The sequence below is a fragment of the Sycon ciliatum genome, chromosome 5 (assembly GCF_964019385.1).
Source record: "Sycon ciliatum chromosome 5, ocSycCili1.1, whole genome shotgun sequence".
Lineage (NCBI taxonomy): Eukaryota > Metazoa > Porifera > Calcarea > Leucosolenida > Sycettidae > Sycon > Sycon ciliatum.
The window spans coordinates 26972830-26993967 of record NC_088647.1 but is presented as its reverse complement, the minus strand read 5'-3'; the positions used below and the strand labels follow the sequence as shown (position 1 = coordinate 26993967).

General features: G+C 49.0%; 1 protein-coding gene across 3 annotated transcripts in view; it reads left to right on the top strand.

Moving 5' to 3' along the window:
* LOC135818206 (protein piccolo-like) overlaps positions 1–21138 on the top strand; it is a 130455-nt gene that overhangs the window by 88151 nt on the left and 21166 nt on the right. For all 3 annotated transcript variants that reach the window (XM_065331555.1, XM_065331554.1, XM_065331556.1), the window contains 7 exons: positions 988–1088; positions 1353–1483; positions 2505–2871; positions 3266–3346; positions 3663–3800; positions 5693–5749; positions 8957–9103. In XM_065331555.1, the coding sequence (XP_065187627.1) occupies positions 988–1088; positions 1353–1483; positions 2505–2871; positions 3266–3346; positions 3663–3800; positions 5693–5749; positions 8957–9103 (1022 nt within the window). The remainder of the gene's footprint in view (positions 1–987; positions 1089–1352; positions 1484–2504; positions 2872–3265; positions 3347–3662; positions 3801–5692; positions 5750–8956; positions 9104–21138) is intronic.

The following is a 21138-nucleotide window of genomic DNA, read 5'->3' as shown; positions in this document are numbered from 1 at the left end:
TCTCCACTTACCAGAAGCAAGAGTGTAAGCTCCTGGGAGCTTATTTACTCTTGCCAGAAGTGGTAATGGTAGTTTGCCATTCAATACTAGTACCGGGTGACTTCAAACTTCGCCTTATTTAAAGGTCTATCGGCATTAGAAGACTCTCAGCTGTCGTCTCGAAGAAACCCAAACGCGATCCTATGTCCTGGACTGGAGTTATGGCGCTCGATCGAAAAAATCACGTCTCAAGCTGGGTTTTTTGAGCTTGTAAAATGCACTTCAGCTGGAGATTTCCCCATTTTCGCACGTACCTAACCAGTCAGGTGCTATGACGCAATCAGGCTACGGGCATCCCGACTTCTTTGCAAAAATCCCAGCGCTCTGCGATAAAATTTGAGGGAATCACATCGCGGTGAGTATTTTGCTCGCAATTGCCATGACCCTGGCGGGTACCCTTGCTTCGCTCATTGTATATTTACGTTGCTGCTCGTCATAATCTACTGCAAATGTATTCCTTATGGATAGAGCTTTCCAGGAGGCCCAGGATTGTGAGAATCAAAATGATGGACTTTCAGCCTATCAGTGTCGGAGAAATATGAGCAAGAACGGCGATTTCGCGTTTCCTGAAATTGGTTCAAGGGCTGAAAGGGTTAAAAAGGAAGTACATTTTGTCCTCCAAAGGGAGGGGTATGTTTGGGATTTTTGCTTCAATTTTGCTCCATCCTACGAAACACATCCTACATTTTCCCTCAACTTGGTAAATCGTGGTAAATAGCGCACTAAGAATCAAGATACCAACCATCAATGCATCGCATGCACAGGAATAGTGCATTTTTCGGTTCCTTGGGAAAAGGTAGGAGCACCCCCCCCCCCCCCCCATTCCGGATCCTGCGCACGCCCCTGATCTGGGATGTTCTTTCTGCCAACATATTCACACCGGTCAGCATTGCCTCTGATTCTGCCTCTTTCCCCCATCATTCACCTCTCTCTTAAATGTGGATTTAGGTCGCAGCCACTCAGGCCGTAACACCAACGCTGAGGGCGATGGCTGGCAGACAGCGCTACCACGCCAGCGCTCTGAGCCTGATAGGCTAAGGGGCACCAGTGTAAGTAGATGGCGGTTCGACTGCCTTGTGTGCTTGCAGACAGTGAACACAATTCACTGGAACCTCTGTGTCACTCTGTTGTCCTTACGGTCATTGGCAGAGGTACATTGTACCAGAAAGACCATCCCTCAGAAACAGATCATATCATGGTAGTTTGTTCATCTAGCTGGATTTCAACCCCTGTCTCCCCGACCCCCTCTCTCTCCTTTTCTTTCACTTTCTCTCATCACGTAATTCATCTTGTTTGGTACGTATTGATTGCAGCAATGTGCGGCACTCTCGCATCGCACAGATGACACAATGAGCTTGGGCCCGAGTGGTCTCTCTTTCGGGGGACAGGGTAGCATGGGCGGCACCTCTGGCAGTGCTCCTCTTGATGTGGAGCGGGGCAACCGGTAAGTACTCCTAGTATAGGGCGTGCATAGATAACTGTCTTGGCCGTTTTATGCTGATGTACTCCGTCTGGTGTAGACCAGGTGTGCATTGGTGGTCGATTCACATGGCTTCGCCAGTTGTGTGGATTAGACAGTTATCTGGCACATGTCTTGATCTGTCTCATTCAGATCTTGTTCGCTATCGTTGCTATAAGGGGCCGTTCGTAAATATCGATATTTTTTTGAAGACGTTATTTATTCATTTCTCCCCAGACCCCTCCCTCCCCCCCCCCCCCCCTGAAACGAACATACACATGTTTATGCAGAGGATCAATATTTTTTAACGAAGTGCAATTTCCTCATGACACGTGACCAGCTGCAACTGCAATTTCACCATACACCTACTGTGACCTAGGTTTGCGTTGCCACGGTCGCACAACCTTGCCATGGCTATGTTCACGAGGTTGACTTTCACTTTGTGTAGGTCATAAACTACATGTTCGAACAGTACCCGTCGAAAGATAGAGTTCGATATTTTTTTCGGAAAGACAAACAGGGCCCAAACCCCCTCCCCCCCCCCCCCCCCAACGAACGAATGTCTTCTCTAAAAAAATATCGATATTTTGTGGACGACCCCTAAGAGAAAATCTGTGGGTGCTCAACAAGTGCATTTGCAGATTTGCTTGCTTCTCTTGCAACGGGCGTATACATGGTACATGGTGTGTGTGTGTGTACAGGTGTATGTTTGTGTATGTGTGTGTGGGTGTGGGTGCATTGGTGTGTCTGTGTGTGTTTGTCTCTCTATCTCACACTTTCTCGCTCGCTCTTTCTCTCTCTCACTTTCTCGCTCTTACTTTCTCGCTCTCACTCTTTCTCTCTCTCTCTCTCTCTCTCTCTCTCTTTCTCTCTCTCTCTCTCTCTCTCTCTTTCTCTTTGCCTCTCTCTCTATCTCTCTCTCTCTCTCTCTCTCTCTCTCTCTCTCTCACACACACACACACACTCTCTCTCTCTCTCTCTCTCTCTCTCTCTCTCCTATTCTCAGTTATGCAAGCTTGGCAGCAGCTGATCCAGTTCGCTCTCCAGAGCAGCGTGTAAACGATAGCTCCACTGCATCATCACGCAGGACAGGATCAACATCCTTGTCGCACGGCTCAGCCGCGCCACACCCCAGCGCAAACCGCACTAGCTGCACGGACCAAGTTGTGCGCGGAGGTCCGCCGCCACCAGGTTCTCCTCGTGACGTTCGCAAAGAGATTCCAGATCTCGATCGCTCTCTCAGTATGCCTGGAGGTGCCTTAGCAGTTTCACAACCTGCTGCCGCAGCAATGAATAGTGATACTGCACCCGCAGTGGCAGAGGTCGAGAAGAAGGCGCGCGCTCTCACTGAAGTGAATGTGCCCGACGCTGGCGTGAGTACACCTTTTGTTAATACAGTAGGGGTGTTGCTGTTTCAATTTAATACTTTCCTTGGCTCACCATCTGAGTAAGCACTTCGGGGTTATTGCCAAAGTTTTCGTCTGCCCTGAAACGAACATTGTTCATTTCTTACTCCGACCCCCTCCCCTACTCGGAAATCAATACAGTTTGCTGTGCTGGGCGACACAACGCACCCCTTACCCCAAATGATCGCCCAATACGCCAAACTCAGGGTTGTAACTACAAGTTTCCTCTCTCCATACTGTGTGCACGGACTCCACCCTTGGTCCACCTTACGGTGTTGAGCACTCGTCGCTCGGTGGTGACTCTTTTTTTAATGTTTCAGTTGATCCTGACCTTGTGCGTTTCATTGTTTTCTCTTTTCAGGAGCCGTTGCAGAAAAGCTCTAATCGTTGGAAGCCAACCTGCGAGAAAAAGACGGAGGGTTCCAGCGATGCCGAGACGCAAGTAAGTGTAACAATTGTTGGTACCCACTTATACACACATGCGCAAACACATGCGGCAGGGTTCATGTGGCTTGCCGTGTCATACCAAGTTGTGTAAAGGAAGAGGATAGCTGATAGTCTGATTTATCACCTGCACCTTTTGAATTTGGTCAAGATTTGGCCGGATTACGAAAGTTTGACCGAACCCACATGCATCGAGATGTGCATTGTTCGATTTTGAACAATGGACTCCGAATGCTCGATGTGATTCAATCCTTTTCCTTTTCTGTAACTTATTCCAACCACCTCATTTTTGATCTTTTTGTTTCGTTTCACAGGCGGTACTTAGCCGAATGATGACGATCCTTAACGAATTGACACCGGAGAAGTTCGAGAAGCTCGCCATGGCGTTTGATGAGTTGGAAATAAACTCTGAAGAGAGGTTGCGCGGTGTGGTAGAGCTCATCTGCAAGAAGGTAGGGTGACGTAGTCGCACTACAATGTAGGCACAGGAGTAAACCCGAGATAGTTTGTGTGCGGCCAGTCTCCTCGGATACAATAATGCGATTCGAGATGTTGTTCAAGAGGCTAACGTGCGTCCTTCTCAGTATGATTTGTACGCATTTTGAATTAAGTTTTTCGTGTACGCTGGCTTACCGGAGTACAATGCGCACTTTACCAGTACCGTAAAGTACCGTTGAGCCGCCCCCTGTCGACTTTCTGCCAGTGAAGCGACTTTGGCGTATACAACGCAATACGATGTTGAACCGACGCATGCACTGCTGTACAGAATACGTGCCAGAGCAGGATGAAAATGTGCACTGCTGTACAGAATACGTGCCAGAGCAGGATGAAAATGTGCACAATCCAGCACATCTAGTCTGATCCTCTGCGTTGTTGTACATCGTACTGCACTTGATAGCCTTGATCTAATCCCCCCGCCCCCTGCCAAAAACCCAGCTGGGAAGCGACATGGCGTGGGGATCAACGGTACTTTACGGTAATAAAAGAGTCGGTACGGCTTATACTGCAATGGTCCAGTAAACGGTGATAAATAAGGTGGATGTCTGTATTTCGGGAAAAATCTGGGTGCAGCTTACACTCCCAGTGTTGCTTATACCTGGGTGGAAACGGTACGTATTGCCATTACCGTAAAGTACGCTGCAAACGCCCACCCCATTTTTGCAAGATCTGCTGGCCTGTACACACTGACCCCATGCACTGTCACCACTACTGTACGAAAGTGCATCTCACACCGTAGCGCGAAGAGCGCTTTGCGACGGTAAACTTTGTCCACTTTCCTGGTTTCAAAATCTCTTTCGGCACTAGCCACGAGCTAGCTCGTAGTGATGTTATAATGATGGTTGTTTTATTTCGCAAATCCAAACAGGAGTTTCTTCTGAATAACAAGGTAGCGAAGAACAGAGTATTGCAGGAACCAAAATACACTTCTGACGGTGTTTCAAGCCATCAATTCCAAATCACACAGCGCTCAATGGCAAGTGTTTTTCTCGGGCACTTCAAAGTTTTCAACAAGTTAGCAGCAACTTTGTAGGTGTAGCTTCTGTGACATACCCTGTTCGATTTGCAACAGCAATACTGCAACCAGTCAAGTCGTTGCATGAGTCTTTTTGACGCTTCGTCAGAACAATCACTGTTCCGTTCTGAAAGTGCGACATCGTGGCACTGTAGAAATTTCATGAAAGCCAGATGGATTCTACGGCAATACCACATGGAGAGCAAACTACCACAAAGACGACTCATTTATTGAATGAAAGGAAATCCCCACAGAGGTTTTTCTTTGCAGTTAAATAATGACAATCGCTTTTGCAGAGCCTCCTGGTAAGACATAGGCAGTTTGTAGGCATCACAGCCGTTTTCGTACGCATTCGATCTTCATGCCAGTTTTCTACAACTATATTGACCTGAAAAAGACGAAAATAGTATGGACCCGCTGGGGTGGGCGTTTGCTGCAAAGTGGGCTTTACGGTACTACTCACACTGATGATTCTCTTCCTCTGTCTACCAATATGTTGTGCTCATGGTAAAGTTAATGGGAGTGAGACAACTGGTCTTTCAGGAGAGATGGTCTCTCGTTACTGTGGTTGCTATTACCTACGCTTTGCTTTCTGTGCCTCATAATTTTTATTCTCTCTCTCTCGTGCGCTCTCTCTCTCTCGCGTTCTCTCTCTCGTGCTCTCTCTTGCACTCTCTCTCTCGCGCTCTCTCTCGCTCTCTGTCTCTGTCTCTCTCGCTCTCTCTCGCGCTCTTTCTCTCTCTCGTGCTCTCTCTCGCGCGCTCTCTCTCTCGCGCCCTCTCTCTCTCTCTCTCTCTCTCTCTCTCTCTCGTCGGTGTTTGTTCAATGCAGTCATTATCGGAGCCAACTTATTGTGAACTCTACGCTCGCATTTGCTTGCGTATAGCGGTAAGTTTCTCAGCTACGCATATTGTCAAGAGTATATAACCCCCCCCCCCCCCCCCAAGAGTGTGCAACTTTCTCTGACGGCAAAAACTCACATCACGTGTCTAAGATACGTTCGTACCACAGTCAACTTCGCTAATAACGACGCAATGTCACATCTAACTGTAATGCATACAATGAGACTTCGTTATAACGACACTTCGTGAATAAGGACACTTTTCTGATGCCCCGCCGAGTGTCGTTATACACAAAGTTGACTGTACGTATAAACGAAGGACAGTGTGCGCGCAATCCGAATATCTGCCATGATCATCCTGGGGATTTGCATACCCGGAGTGAGTTTCTGTCAGAGTGCATTTTTTATTACTCCGCTGCTCGCTAAAAACAGGCTGGAAATGTACAACTGCGACACTGCACCACGTTATGTGAGTTTTTGCTGTCGGTGTACCCCATAGAAAGGGTATCAGGAGTTGCACACTCTTGGGGGGTTATGGGCTCTTGATATTGCTAATATATATGTAGGACTCAGTATAGAGTCCATGCACTATATGATGTCCAGCACCCTATATGGAGTCCATTGGTCCAAAATCCACTATACAGAGTCCAGGAGTCCGCTCAGTTTTGATCAGCTTCATCCTGCCGCGCAATCCCCTATAAGGAGTACACTTTTTCTACAAGTCCCCTATTCACGGTCCAGGAGTCCAGTTTATCCAGTCACGCCGTCCTCGACGTCCTGTGTGTTGTGCCCGAAAGAGAACAAACAACTTTTCAGTTTTGCTTGCCTCGTGGCAGCGCATTCCTTTCTTCACTTCAGCCATGGCTGCCAGTTCTGCTGTGCAGTTGCTGACAGTAATCTGTCTCGAGGTAACCAAGAAGGATAAGGAGACGTTCAAAATCAAATCTGGAAAGCGTCTTGTGGTTCTCTGAAGACGTTTCATCAGTGCGCGGGATGAAAGCAGAAATTGCAGAACGAGAAAAGTTCAGCACAGTTCAAATCTGACGAATCAGGTACACTGACACTCTCTTTCGTTCGACGCCACAAGGATCCCCTGTTTGGCTGGCTATTGCTGCCAGTAAGGCGTTTGAACGGTTTCATCAGAGCGAGGGATGAAAGCAGAAAGCGGAGAACGAGAAAAGTTCAGCACAGTTCCAATCTGACGAGTTGGATACACTGACACTCTCTTTCGTTCGACGCCACAAGGATACCCTGTTTGACTGGACAAGAGCTGCCTGTACCACCGTGTCAAAAGGCTGTCCAACTACATGGCAGGACGATGACTGAGGTAAGGAAGCTTTTGCTCGTTTCGATTGGTCTGCTGTTCTGTCGTTATGCTTGACTTTTTTTCCATTTGCAAGGATCGTATCGCGTTTGTTTGATGTTGCTTGAATGAATGCCCTAAAAGTAATCAACCACTTCGTAATAGTCCTCAAGGACTGCAAGGACTTTGCATCAATTGTTTACGATCGTCTAGCTATCATCAATTATTATTTTATTGCATGAGAAATGTATTTTTATCCCTGTGATAATTATGTGAACTCCACAACACTCTTCCTCTACTAGGCTCTAGTATGATGTCAAATACAATGGGATCCACAAACGCAGTGCCAGTGTGCTAGTAGTTGTAGGAGGAGGATTTCTTGTATGCCGATGACAAGAAAAAGCTTCTCAAGCTAATACATGTACTCGTATTCCATGAAGTAACCGTTTTTTGATGTCACAAACATGACATTGTGTCAGTGAAACTGCCTCCTGACAACAAATCAGTGCATTTCCATCTTGGGGAAGGTTGACTGACGGCAACGCTGTAAAGATTGTTCAAATCATCGAATTTCAATTTAGTTGCAGTGAAGTGAAACACTGTGTACACTACATGTATGGTGGTGTGTCTGTGCGTCTTGAGTGTGCACAAACGATCTTATTCCTCGTATTACTAATAGATTATTGTCCCCACCGTCACCTGTTCACAGGTCTTTGAGTGGATGGATTTTCATTGAGCATCACATTCGTTGAGAACTTGGTAGTTGTGTGCTCCCATGCATCATTACGGTAATAAGCGTATCCTTGTGTTATCTATTTGTTGCAGGTGTGCTGATCTTCAGAAGCTTGCGGAACTGAGTGCTGCTAAACATTTGCACGGCCATGAGCAATGGTGAAGCTTGCTATTGCACTCTCAGCATGTGCTAGCATTATGCTGACTACTGCACTATGTTACTCTCTTAGTCTTACACTACTACATGTATGTAAATGTGCGTGCACCCGTCCACGTATGCATTCGTTTCGTATAATTATTTGTTATCCCTCTTGACTTTACGTGTAAATGGGTGGACGTTTGCATGGCTGTTGGAGTTGCGTGTGTATTGTGTCTCTACTCTTTTCTTGGTGTTTTCTTGGCATTGTATAAGTTTGTGTGTGTGTGTGTGTGTGTGTGTGTGTGTGCGCGCGCGCGCACAATAATTTGAAAACAAATAATTAATCCTTGGCTCTCCATTATTCTCTTTCGATTCTTGGTTTTTTTAGGTATTTTCTTGGCGTTGTGTGGGTGTGTGCATGTGTGTGTATGTGTGCGTGCACAATAATTTGGCAACACTACATGATTGAGATATTGTAATTTGCAGCGTCTGCAAAGAGACCACTTGATTTGAGGATGGTGTTTGTAGGGTTTTTTCATGTAATGAAGTGGCTGCGGTGGCGCCTCAATACTCATTTTTATCTTGAGAAGTGAATGATGTAAAGGATTAAAGGGAGAGGCCGTTTTCTGGTTAATATTCACTGCTTACAGCAGATCCTATGTCTAATTTCGAACTCTGGATAGGGGATGCCTAATTGGCTGGACTTTATACAGGGAGTGTTGTCCACATAAAGAATCCTTATAGTTGATTTCAAAGTTTGGACTCCATACCGTTGATTTTGGACCAATGGACTCTATATAGGGGTGAAGCCAATTGGCTGGACTCTATACAGGGAGTGATGCCCATCTAAAGTTTGAGCTCACAGTTGATTCCAAGTTTGGACTCTGTACAGTGGATTTTGGACCAATGGACTCTATATAGGGGTTGGACATCATATAGGGGCTGGACGCTCTACTGAGTCAATCATATATGCCAGAAATCTGCAACTGTATTGTTATCATGCTTCTGCTCCATTCTCCACTTCCTATCTTGAGAACCATTGGACTGTGCTTTTTGTTTCTTTGTTGTATTCCATTGTAGGATTTAGAAGTGCCAGCCATTGCTGGCGGCGAGGCACTATCGCTCCGCAAGGTACTGTTGACGAAATGCCAAAAAGAGTTTTACTCAAGGGACTCGGCCTTCGCAGACCTCGAGAAAAAGCATCTCAGCGATGCGGACAAGCTCTCGGTACGTTGATAACACGGGCGTTTAGTGAATGCATGGAATTTATCATTATTCCCGTAGCTATGCAGAAGACGTTACTTCAGTAACGTCTGGCGCTAGCCAGGGTCCACACAGCTTTAATTTGGTATTTGTGTGTTTGTTTGTTTGTTTGTGTCACGCCTGGCGCTATCCCGTATCTGTCCCGTACCGTACCGTACCATCAAACACAGCTGGCCACATACAGCTGGCCGCAATATTCAAATAGGGCTTTCAAACGCAAGATCATAACGTGAAGCAACTTGGAAGAATGGGTATGAATGCGAAGTGTATGGGGGAATGCATGTAGGGCGATAGTGCGGGTTCGAATCCCAGGATATGCCTGAAAAAATAGGAGAATTGAAAAATTTATAACATTCCTATGCTTTTTTTGCCGTCATCAAGGCGGTAGACGGTGTCGTATTACCCTCGATCGTACCTGTCCCGTACCTACCCCGTACCGTACCGTACCATCAAAGACGGCTGGCCACAATGCATATTCAAATAGGGCTTTCAAATGCGAGATCATAACGTGAAGCAACTTGGAAGAATTAGCATGTATGCGAAGTGTATCGGGGGATGCATGCAGGGCGCGCGATAGTGCGGGTTCGAATCCCAGGTTATGTCTTTTAAAAAATGGAATTTTTTAAAGAATTTATAACATCCCTATGCTTTTTTTGTCTAGGTCATCAAGGCAAAAAAGCATAGCGTAGGGCCCTGAGCTTCCAAGCTCTCTCGTTCCCGTAGCTACGTAAAATAAAAATATATTGCGAATAGTAGCTAGCCAGGGTCCACGGCTTATTTTTCGTGTGTGTGTGCGTGCGTGCGTGTGTGGTGTCATCACTGACCGATTGGCTGTCTTCGCATATGATTGATCACGTAAGCAATGAAGTGAGCAAGCTCTGCAAAATGATTACAATGATGAACAGGCATAGCAAAGGGTCCTGGGCTGGCTCTCTCGTGTTTTTGTGCTTCGGTCTTTATGACAGTATGCCACTCTTCAGTTCATCGGAAATTTTGAGCGTCAGGAATTTTTAAAGTGTTAGGTACCTCCTCCTGTACCTTTTCTAGCTGGTCTGCATGCACTCGCGTACTCACCTTTTGTCTCCTTTTGTTCCATTGGCCTGGGTAGCTACTTGCGCGCCCATAATGGCCATAGCTACCCAGGCCCTTTATCTTGCCGTTCCGACTTTATCTCTTTCTCTTTTCTCACTCTTGAATGTAGTCGTTTCGTTCGTCTTGGTCTCTTGTCTCGTCATCTATAATAAATGTCGTTCCACCAACCTACCTGTTCCCGTTGTAATGTCTGGATAATGTGTTGTCAGTCATCATTTCTCCTATTTTTTAATTTTAACATTGGCGCCCAACTTTTCGCTTAACCTCACAACCCTGAGAACCGTAAGTACTCCTAACTGCATTGCGTTTTACTTGTGTCTCGCTTCGTTTCAACTCGACTTCGTTCTTGTAGCACCTTGCTCGCAATTTTAGCTTACAAATTTTTGTATCGTACCAAACTTCTGTTGGGCGCCATTTTTTTCTATCATTCCAAACTTCTGTACCGTTCCAAACTTTCTAAACGAAAATGACTGTTTGTTTGGATGCAAGCACCCAAACTACCAACAATAGCTCATAAACTCACACTGGAGTTATTGTCTTACTTCCATACTTTTACAGTCTTGATAATCATGAGCAACAACAGAGAAGGAAAAAGGAATCTGACTTGAAAACAACTAAAAGCACAACAACAGCAACAGCTGAGAAAACTAAAGTCAAAACGGAACTATAAGCCGGAACTGTAGTGTAGCAACATAATGCATAGATACACGGGAAAAAGAGCCGGCACACGCACGCAGCGCACGCGCACGTACGCCACGCACGCAGCAAAGTGAAAGTCTAGACATCAGAGCATGAATACATGAATGCGTGACAGCAAGCGCGCCTCAGGCACCAAGACACAAGATCACTACCGACATAACAGAGAGATGAAACGCACACAGCAGATCCTAGACAAACACAAACTGGAGCACGCAGGCAACTGAACACAAGTCGGACAGAGCTGGATAGTAATTATAACACTGAATGCATGAGAGAGTAGAATCACCTGAACATCACCCCCTCCTTGAGGGACCATAAGCAGAATGGGAACGAAAACACTCTAAATCGCAATGTACTAATCGTCTGTAGCTTCACGAACAAGCAACAAAGAAGTAGAGCGTAATCTTCTCTATAGCAGACTGCCGTAACTCTTCTGCTCAGGGAGTGCGCACCGCATCTATCGGGATGAGCACAGTGATAGGTCGGCGGTATTGCTTCCCTTTCACCTTCACGTCGACAACACGTGTTCTTCCGTCGGTGCCTGGGTAGATCGCTTCGATCCTCCCGAGGGGCCACTGGCCGCGGGGAGTGTGCGCGTCCAGGACAAGCACCACATCTCCAATCCGGATGTTGGGAAGGCTCTTCTGCCATCGTTGACGTATGTTCAACTTTGGGACCATCTCTTGTAGCCAGCGCTTCCAGACCGCGGCTAAACAGCTCTGCAACACCCTCCAGGCTTTGAGGTGGTACGCCTGGCCATCTTCCTCGACCGCGGTCATCACGGTCGTCGATCCCGCTAGAAAGTGCGAGGGTGTTAGCGGCTCCGGGTCTTGTCCATCTCCACTCTGGGCCGTTAGAGGTCGACGATTGAGCTGAGCCTCAACAGTGGTGAAGGCAGTCTGGAGCTCCTCATCAGAACACACAGCATTGTGCAAGATGCCGACCAACGCTCTCTTGGCACACTTGACCATTGCTTCGAAGACCCCGCCGTGATGCGGTGAGCGTGGCGGATTGAACCTCCACTCCACGCCTTTGCAGGCCATGGTAGCGGCAATCTGGCTGTTCTTGAGGCTTTCGATGGCTTCTCGTAGCTCACGCTCGGCTGACACAAAGTTGGTACCATTGTCGGACACGACGAGATCCGGTACACCTCTTCTCTTCGCGAACCTGGTGAATGCCAGCAGAAAGCTCTCCGTGTCCAAGCCATACGCCATCTCAAGATGAACTGCTCTGCTCTGAAGACACGTCATCAAGCAGAGATAGCGCTTTGCTCGACTTCTTCCTCTCCCTTGCTTCGTCAGAAAGGGTCCGACGTAATCCACGCCCACCCGACTGAAAGCTCGGAAAGGCTCCTCGGTGCGGAAGTCGGGTAGTGGTGCCATCAGCTGTTGAGCAGGCTTTGCCCAAATCTTCTTGCAGGCCGTGCACTGGCTCCGGTGCCTTTTCACTGCCGCTGGGCCATGTACAATCCAGAACTTCGAGTTCAGGGTCGACAACAGGTGGTTGACGCCAGCAGTGTGATTGTGAGCCGCATCCTCATGAGCGATTACAAGGGCTGTGACCGGATGCTTCGTTGGCAGAATGACGGGCCTACGGAGGCTGCTGGGAAGGTGATGTGCCGTGCTCAACCTGCCGTCCATCCGCAGTAGCTGAGGGTTGCTGTCATCCAGAACCGGTTGTAGGCGTAGCAGTGGACTTGACGCCGGGATGGGCCGCTGACTTCTACACGCTTCAATCGTCTCATTGAACTCGTCTTGCTGAGCCTTAGCGAACCACACATCTTCAGCTGACTCCAGTTCAGTAACTGTGAGGGGCTGCACGAGAAACTTCTGCGGTTTTCTCGTACGCTGGTATTCGAGGGACACCATGGTGCCTTCCACCGCTGCCGATCCTCCAGTCTGTGGTGTGTCCTGCCTGCAGCATTTCCCTTTGCTGGCGTGCCGAAAGAACCTTCTGCACCACGCAGTGACATGCTTCAGGCGAATCCAGGAACTGTATCGATCTGGTTGGAGGCGGTCAATGCTCGGACCGGTGGCTAGCAGGGACGATGCTTGGTGGCGCTTGGTTTCTCCAGGCAAATTCGTCGGTACAACGATGTCACGGTTCGGCCATTCTGACGGCGGCGCTTGCAAGAAACTCGGGCCTTGCCACCACTCGTCACACGCTGCGAGACTTGAAGCTGTCATTCCGCGTGTTGGGAGGTCTGCTGGGTTTGACTTGCCGGGCACATGCTGCCACTGCTTACCAGAGGTCACTGTCTGGATCTCCGCTATCTTCACACCGACGTCTGTGGCGAACTTGCGACTGTGAGAACGCACCCAGAACAGAACATTCATGTTGTCCGTCCAGAAGAAGTGGTGCGCTACTGGGATGTCAAGAGCTGTGGCGACCTCCGTGCTCAAACGTACGCCCAGGGCCGCTGCCTTCAACTCGAGCTTCGGAATTGGCATCTTCTTGATTGGCGTTGGACGACTCTTTGCCATGCACAGCGTGACCTTCACTTGTCCGTCTGGGTAGGTGACTCACACATACGATGCCGCAGCGAACGCTGCATCGGACGCGTCCGTGAAGGTGTGAACCTCAGTGGCTCATGGTTGTGGGAGTGCTCCTGCAAGCTTGAAGCAACGGTCAACTGACACTGAGGTGAGGTCCGGTAGCTCCGCGAACCACGTCTTCCACTTCTTCACCTCTGTTGTGCTGAGAGGGTCATCCCAACCATGGCCGGCAATACAGGCCTCTTGAAACAGGATCCGCGCTCTGATGGTGAACGGTAGCAGCTGGCCGCGCGGGTCAAAGATCGTCGCCATCTTCCGCAGGACCGATCTCTTCGTGATGGCATAGTCCTCGGCTGGCGCGTTATACACAAACGTGAACTGATCCTTGTCTGCCATCCAGGTCACTCCAAGAGTCTTGGAAACAGGCGGTGCGTTGCAAGCCGCGTCTTCTAACATGACCTGGGCTTGGGGTGCTCTGTCTGCTGGTGGGATAGCGTCGAGCACGGCTGCTGAATTACTGTGCCACTTGCGCAAGTGGAAGCCGCCTTTGCTGAGTGTTGCGTCCAACTTCTGCTGAATCTCTACTGCCTGGGACTCGTCCTGGGTAGCGTGTAGAAGATCATCGACGTAGAAAGCCTTGTTGACCAGCGCTGGAATGTCGATGCTGTCGTCTCGGTCACTGCTGGAGAAATCCTCCGCCGTTTGTCGCAACGCTCTGGTGGCGAGGTAGGGCGATGCCTTCATCCCGAAAACCAGTCTGTTGAACTCAAAGACTTCGGGCTCGCTGTTGTTGTCCTTTCGCCACAGGAATCTGGTGTACTTCCTGTCGTCTGGCCGGAGGCCAACTTGAAGGAACATCTCGCTGATGTCGGCGACGATTGCCACTGGCTCCATACAAAACCGTAGCAGGATGTGTACAAGGTCGCTCTGCAGTGGTGGGCCTGCGTGCATCTCCTCGTTGAGGTTACATCCACTCCAAGAGACGGCCGCGTCGAACACCACCCGCACCTTGGTGGTGACCTTGTCTTGGCGAACGATGGGGAAGTGCGGAACGAACTACTGATCTTCTCCATCCGCAGCTACCTCTTCTGCTGGCACTTGCCTAATGTACCCTTTTTCCATGTGCGATACAAGGACGCGGTTGTACTCTGCCGCGATGTGCGGCTTCTGTTCAAGACTTCTTTCTTGGCTACGGAGACGGCGCTCTGCCATTGGCCGGTTGTTCCGCACCTTCGGGCCATCCGCGCTGCGCCATGGGATGCCGACACAGTACCGCCCACCGCTATACGACAAGGTCGCGGTCGTCATGGCTTCTGCTTCCTGTTCGGCTGGCGTTCGGTACGTTGGGCTGACTCCGAGACCGACACTCTCGACATTCCATAAGTCTTTCACCAGGTCGTCCAAGCGATCGTCCGCCTGCTCCACGCTGTCACTCGGTAGACGGACAGCACAATGGGTGGCCACACGAGCTGGGTCAGCCTGAGCTGATGTCGGGCCGTAGCACACCCAACCGAGCGGGGTGAGTCATGCCACTGGACTGCCGGGTGGGCCACATCTCTCCTCCAGAGCCTTGTGGAGCGGCGTAGCATTGAGGCCGATGAGGATACCAATCTTCTTACTATGGGAGACTGGGAAGTCGATCTCTCGTAGGTGGTCCCAACTACTCTTGCGCGCGTGCCACTCGATGATGTTGGAGTCTCCAGTTACCTGTGGCAAGACCCAAGCGTCCAATGAGGAAACATAGCTCCCGTCGATGCTGGAGATGGTGACTGTCGACTGGGTTGCATCTGTGCTGACGCTGTTCCCTCCTAGCGTCTGGACCTTCAGTGGTTGCGATGCTGGCTGGATGCCAAGAAGATCTGCAACGTCCTTCTGGATGTAGCTGGCTGTCGACCCAGAGTCGAAGAGAGCAGTACACTCGACCACTCGGTCCTCGTTCTTCAGCAATACTGGCACAGTCATGAATGAGATCCCATCATCGATGAACGTTGTGCTGCTAGACGGGTGCAGGACTGAGTCTGCACTGGCATGGTAGGTTACCTTCTCGCTTGTAGGCGTGCCGTTGGCGGACGCTCCTGCGGTGGTGCGTGTGTTGGAAGCGCTCCCTTTTTGCTCTATGTGCAGCATAGCATGATGCGTCTTCTGACAGACCGTACACTTGCCGGTGTCACACTTGTACGCTCTGTGCCCGGGCCGGAAACAGCAGATGCACAGACTACTGCTCTTGACTAGCTGCCAGCGATCAGGGACAGACATCTTCTCAAAGGCAGGACACCGCTCCAGGGGGTGACTGCCGCTGCACTTCAGGCACTGTGCACTCTGCTTGGGGGGACCGGCAGCATACGATCGCTCCGCCCCCCTAGGGTTCCATGGTCGGTTCTGAGCTGGACGCTGCGGTGGCTTGGACAGTGCAGGCTTCTTCTGATCTTGGTCAGACTCGGTCAGCCTGGCATCAACTTGACGCAGGGTGTGCACTCGCTTCATCAACCAGGTGGATAGTGTCTTCACGTTCGTTAAAGAATCGTCATGAGACTCGACAAACCTCGTCAACATCCCGCGGGGAAGCTTCTGCGTGATTGCGATGTAAAGATCACGGCCTGGTGTTAAACTGGCAGTTGACATGTTCAACAGAACATTCCGCAGCCTGACGGCCAACTGCTGCAGCTTGTCGGAGTCCCTTTCTGAAGTGATCCGTGGAAGTGCTAGAAGTTCCTGCTGCTGGCGCTCGAGCTCGCGGTCATTACTCCCATACCACTCATCTAGCTCCTTGAGCGCAGCGCTGTATGCGCCAGGGCCATCCAGCAGATCCGCAATCAGGTCATCTGCCGTGCCACCTTCTAGAGCTTCCCTTAGACGGGCCATCTTGTAATCTTCTGAGACCATGTGGTCGTCGTCCACCAGCCTCAGAAACTTCTGCCTCCACCTGATGTAGTTCTTCTGTGAACCATCAAACTTGGGTAGTTCCAGTGGCTGGATCTGATGTTGGCTGATACCACTGAAGGGTGCACTCTGAACGCCCTGTACCCAGCTGCTCACTCTGTCAGCTTTTCCACGTGCTGTATCTGAAGCTGCCTGAGGCCACGATCTTCCCAAATGACCTTGTACTACTGGAGTAATCTCCATACTACTACCACTAGGCTTGTCAAGCCCTACAGCGACCGGAGCTGGCGTCCTGTCAACACCGACAGGGGTGGACACTTGTGTTTCAGCAGGAACGCTGTCCTGCTGTTCGGTCGCTTTGTCTGCGGTGGAGCCATCTCCATCAAGGCGAGAAACGCCACGGCTCTGGAGAGTCTCAGACTTGAGCTCCCCGTTCAACCGGTCGTCGGTTTTGAACGCTTGAGCTACAAAACCTGCAGCGGGAGGACCAGCGGAGACGCTTCGCTCCGTGACTGCCTGGTCGTCATCGTCAGTCTCATCATCAGACGCCGCCATCTTCCCCGCAAACAACGCCAGGCTCTCAGCGCAGGTCTGAAATGACGCGTCAGTGGACGGCTCCGTCTCCTCCGGACGTCCCTCTGACTCTAGTTCGTCTCCTTCAATGGAAGCCAACTCGGCGTCTAGCTCCAGCTGCAGGATTCTTTTCTGTCGCTTGAGCTGCTGGACTTCAAACTCCTGCTCCAGCTTTGCTAGCTGCACCGCCGCCTTCAACTCCGCTCTGCGACGCCTGGAAGCAGTAGAGGAAGCGGACGATGTCAGGGAAGAGACACTACTCTTCGTATCGTCTAGCTCTGCCTCAGGCTCTCTGAACCTTACTGGGGGAACACCTTTCGTGCTCCTGCTACTTTTTCTAGGTTCCGCCATTTCTCTAATCACTGCACTGGTAGATCTACGAAATGACAACTCTCGAACCGATTCAGATCCACTGATCCGGCTCGAAGGACCAGATGTTTGGATGCAAGCACCCAAACTACCAACAATAGCTCATAAACTCACACTGGAGTTATTGTCTTACTTCCATACTTTTACAGTCTTGATAATCATGAGCAACAACAGAGAAGGAAAAAGGAATCTGACTTGAAAACAACTAAAAGCACAACAACAGCAACAGCTGAGAAAACTAAAGTCAAAACGGAACTATAAGCCGGAACTGTAGTGTAGCAACATAATGCATAGATACACGGGAAAAAGAGCCGGCACACGCACGCAGCGCACGCGCACGTACGCCGCGCACGCAGCAAAGTGAAAGTCTAGACATCAGAGCATGAATACATGAATGCGTGACAGCAAGCGCGCCTCAGGCACCAAGACACAAGATCACTACCGACATAACAGAGAGATGAAACGCACACAGCAGATCCTAGACAAACACAAACTGGAGCATGCAGGCAACTGAACACAAGTCGGACAGAGCTGGATAGTAATTATAACACTGAATGCATGAGAGAGTAGAATCACCTGAACACTGTTGATCCATGTCGCATACCTGCTGGTAGTTTTCCTGTGTTTTCTGGCGCGCCTGACGAAGATATCGAGGTATTCTTTTTAGAGTTTGATTCGGCTTGTGAGGCGTATGGTTTTCCACCTGTCGAGCACTGCGAAAATTTGTTAGATGCCGATTTTGATCAAAGTTGTAGCTCACCTGTCGTCGAGACTTTTGATTAATGATCGCGATGCACTGAGGTACCGATTTTTGCGCAAGTCTTTGAGGAAAGAAGCATCGAGATTTTTGTTGGCTTGCGATAAATCGATAGTCGAAGATTATGTACAATTGAGAACTGTGTTGATTGATCATTTTTTGCCAAAAGAGAACTCGTCTTTGTTTCGAGTCAAATTGCGCCATCGTAGACGATCCCCAAACAAATGTTTGGTAAAACTCGCCACCGATATAAGACTAATGACTGCGCGCGCATATCCTTCTGCGACGTCGGAAGTAATCGGCGACATCGCAAAAGAAGCGTTTATTGATGCTTTAGATCCGCCCATTAAAGATAAAGTAATTGATTTCGATCCGCAGACACTAGACGCAGCGCAGCGTAGAGCCCTGGTAGTGGAAACAAACTGACAGAAGTCGAGTACGGTCCTCGCAGCTGCGGCCGCAGAATTTGCATCTGTTTCTCAAGTACGCGCACCACCGAAAACTTTTGACGAAGACGAACTTGTTGAGCGTGTAGCTGAGCGTGTTAGCAAAATTTTGTTGGAACACCAGAGACCGGCGAGTAGTCGACCTCGCTCACCTTCGCCTGAGCGTCGAGAATTAAAACGTCCGCACAGCTCGGAATCGCGTAGCCAAATGGGGGATCGTAGATCCGATCGTAGAATTGGTTTCCGCGAACCGCCTGTTTGTTTCTTTTGCCAGCGTCGAGGACACATTGAACGTGACTGTTTCACCAAAAAGCGTTCCCAAAACTCACAACATTTTGGCGACCGCTCGGACTCACGTAATTCTTTAAACCGCTTTTAGTGGCTGACGAGAGGCTGCCAACCACTTCGACTCCGATATCGAAAATCACCACCGATACGAACACATTTGCCTCAACATTTAAACCTTTCACTTTGTTACTGCCGTACTCGATCCTGTTATTCACGATGTTCCTCCATGCCGTTAATTCTGTTAAGTCGACTGTCACTCTGTTATTACCGTACTCTATCCTGTTCTTTACGATGCTTGTTCACGCCCTTAAATTTGTTACATCGATTATTATGAGATTTCCGTTCTTGTGCATTGCCTTAATGTTACGCTTACTGGGGTTCGTGGTTTCTATTGTGAGGGGGCTTGTTTCCCCTGTGTTCACGCGAACTGCCCACTGCGTTTGTCAATGTTGGATGAAAGGCTGCCATTTGCAAATAAAAATTTCCAGACGACAAAAAGGCAAGGGCGCAGTGGTACCAGCTCTGGTGGACACGGGGGCAGCATTCACGGTTATTCGAAAAGATGTATTTGAAACATTTGCACCGATGTCTAAACTTGCGCCTCAGTCCACAGTTGGTATCGATGCACTCCAAAGTGCGACGGGGTCTTCGATTAAAGTACATGGGGTCGCGCAGGTTTTTATCGCATTCGACCATTCGACAGTAGTGAAGACTAAAGCTTTGGTAGTGGAGGGGGTACAGGAGGAGGTGATTATTGGTGTAAACACGTTGACTGGCCATGGCATGAGCATTTCATTCGAGTCCGACCACACACTTACCGCGTATCGAAAATCGTTTCCGTTGCGTTCGAAGAGTTCCGTAATTCCAAAACACACCATCTCCTCCTCATCACCTCTATTCCCAAAACTTGACGATAATGTTCCGATAGAAGATAAGAGTTTGCTTAAGTTTAATTGGTCTGGTTGTGTGGGGGATAGCGCTGCGATTAAGCATTTACAACGACTTTTGTTAAGCATGTGTGTGATCAGTAATTGCGGTAGATGATAATGACGTTGGAAAGACAGACGAAATACATCACACTATTACACTTACTGACAATCGTCCGATCCGCCACAACGCCCGTAGATTATCACCGGATAAAGCGAAACTGACGCGTAAATTAGTAGATGACATGTTAGAGCAGGAAATTATCGAACCAAGTTCTTCACCGTGGGCCAGCCCAATTGTTTTAGCGAAGAAGGACGGAGGTGGGACACGATTCTGCGTTGATTATCGAAACTTGAATAACGTAACACGAAAAGACGCTTTTCCTTTACCGCGCATCGATGACACGCTTGACGCATTGCACGGCGCAAAATACTTTTTCGACTTTGGATTTGCAATCTGGTTATTGGCAAGTTTTGGTAGCGCCCGAAGATCGAGAAAAACTGCTTTCGTCACGCCACACGGTCTCTACCAGCTTCGCAGAATGCCTTTCGGACTCACTAACGCACCCGCCACGTTTCAGCGATTAATGTATACGGTTCTTAAAGGTCTTTTGTATGTTAAGTGTTTAATCTATCTCGACGACATCATTGTTTTTGGTCGCACACGAGAAGAGCATGCAGAAAATCTTTTAGCTGTTTTGAAAGCTCTCGAGAGCGCAGGTCTTAAGATTAAACCTAGGAAATGCAATTTGCTGCGTACGGATGTTTCTTTTCTGGGACATTGTATTTCAGAAAAAGGGGTTACACCAAGTGCAAAGAAAGTCGATCAAGTTTCTGAGTGGCCGATGCCGAAGACAATCAAACATGTACAGGGGTTTGTGGGTTTTGCAAACTATTATCGCCGCTTCATTCGTAACTTTGCTCGGGTATGACGAAATTGTCCAAGAAGGGTCAAGTTTCTCGGTGGGGTAAAGAACAGTTGGACGCATTTATGAAACTGAGATCCGAACTTGCAACTGCACCTGTTTTGCCGTATCCGAACTGGAACCGTCCTTTTATTTTAGACACTGACGCATCGAATTCCGGACTTGGCACAGTTCTTTCACAGCTTGATGACGATGGTGTAGAACGACCCATTGCTTTTGCCAGTCGTAGCTTATCGGACCCGGAACGAAATTACAGTACAACTCAACAAGAACTTCTCTCAGTAGTATGGGCGACAGAACATTTTCGAGTCTACCTTTTGCATGCGCAGTTTCGTAACAAAAGGATAGACTCCAGTCCTAACCCATGTCTTGGCTTGATGATTTGGGTTAGGCCAGCAACTCCACAGATTGGATACTGTAAACTGCCTAATATTCGCGGTGGATTAGTGTTCGCTACTTTTGCAAGAAGAGCGTATCGCCAATATTAACCAGCGTGAAATCAAACTTCAACAGTGGGTGTATGTAAGTGGCCCCAGTGCTTCGCGAAC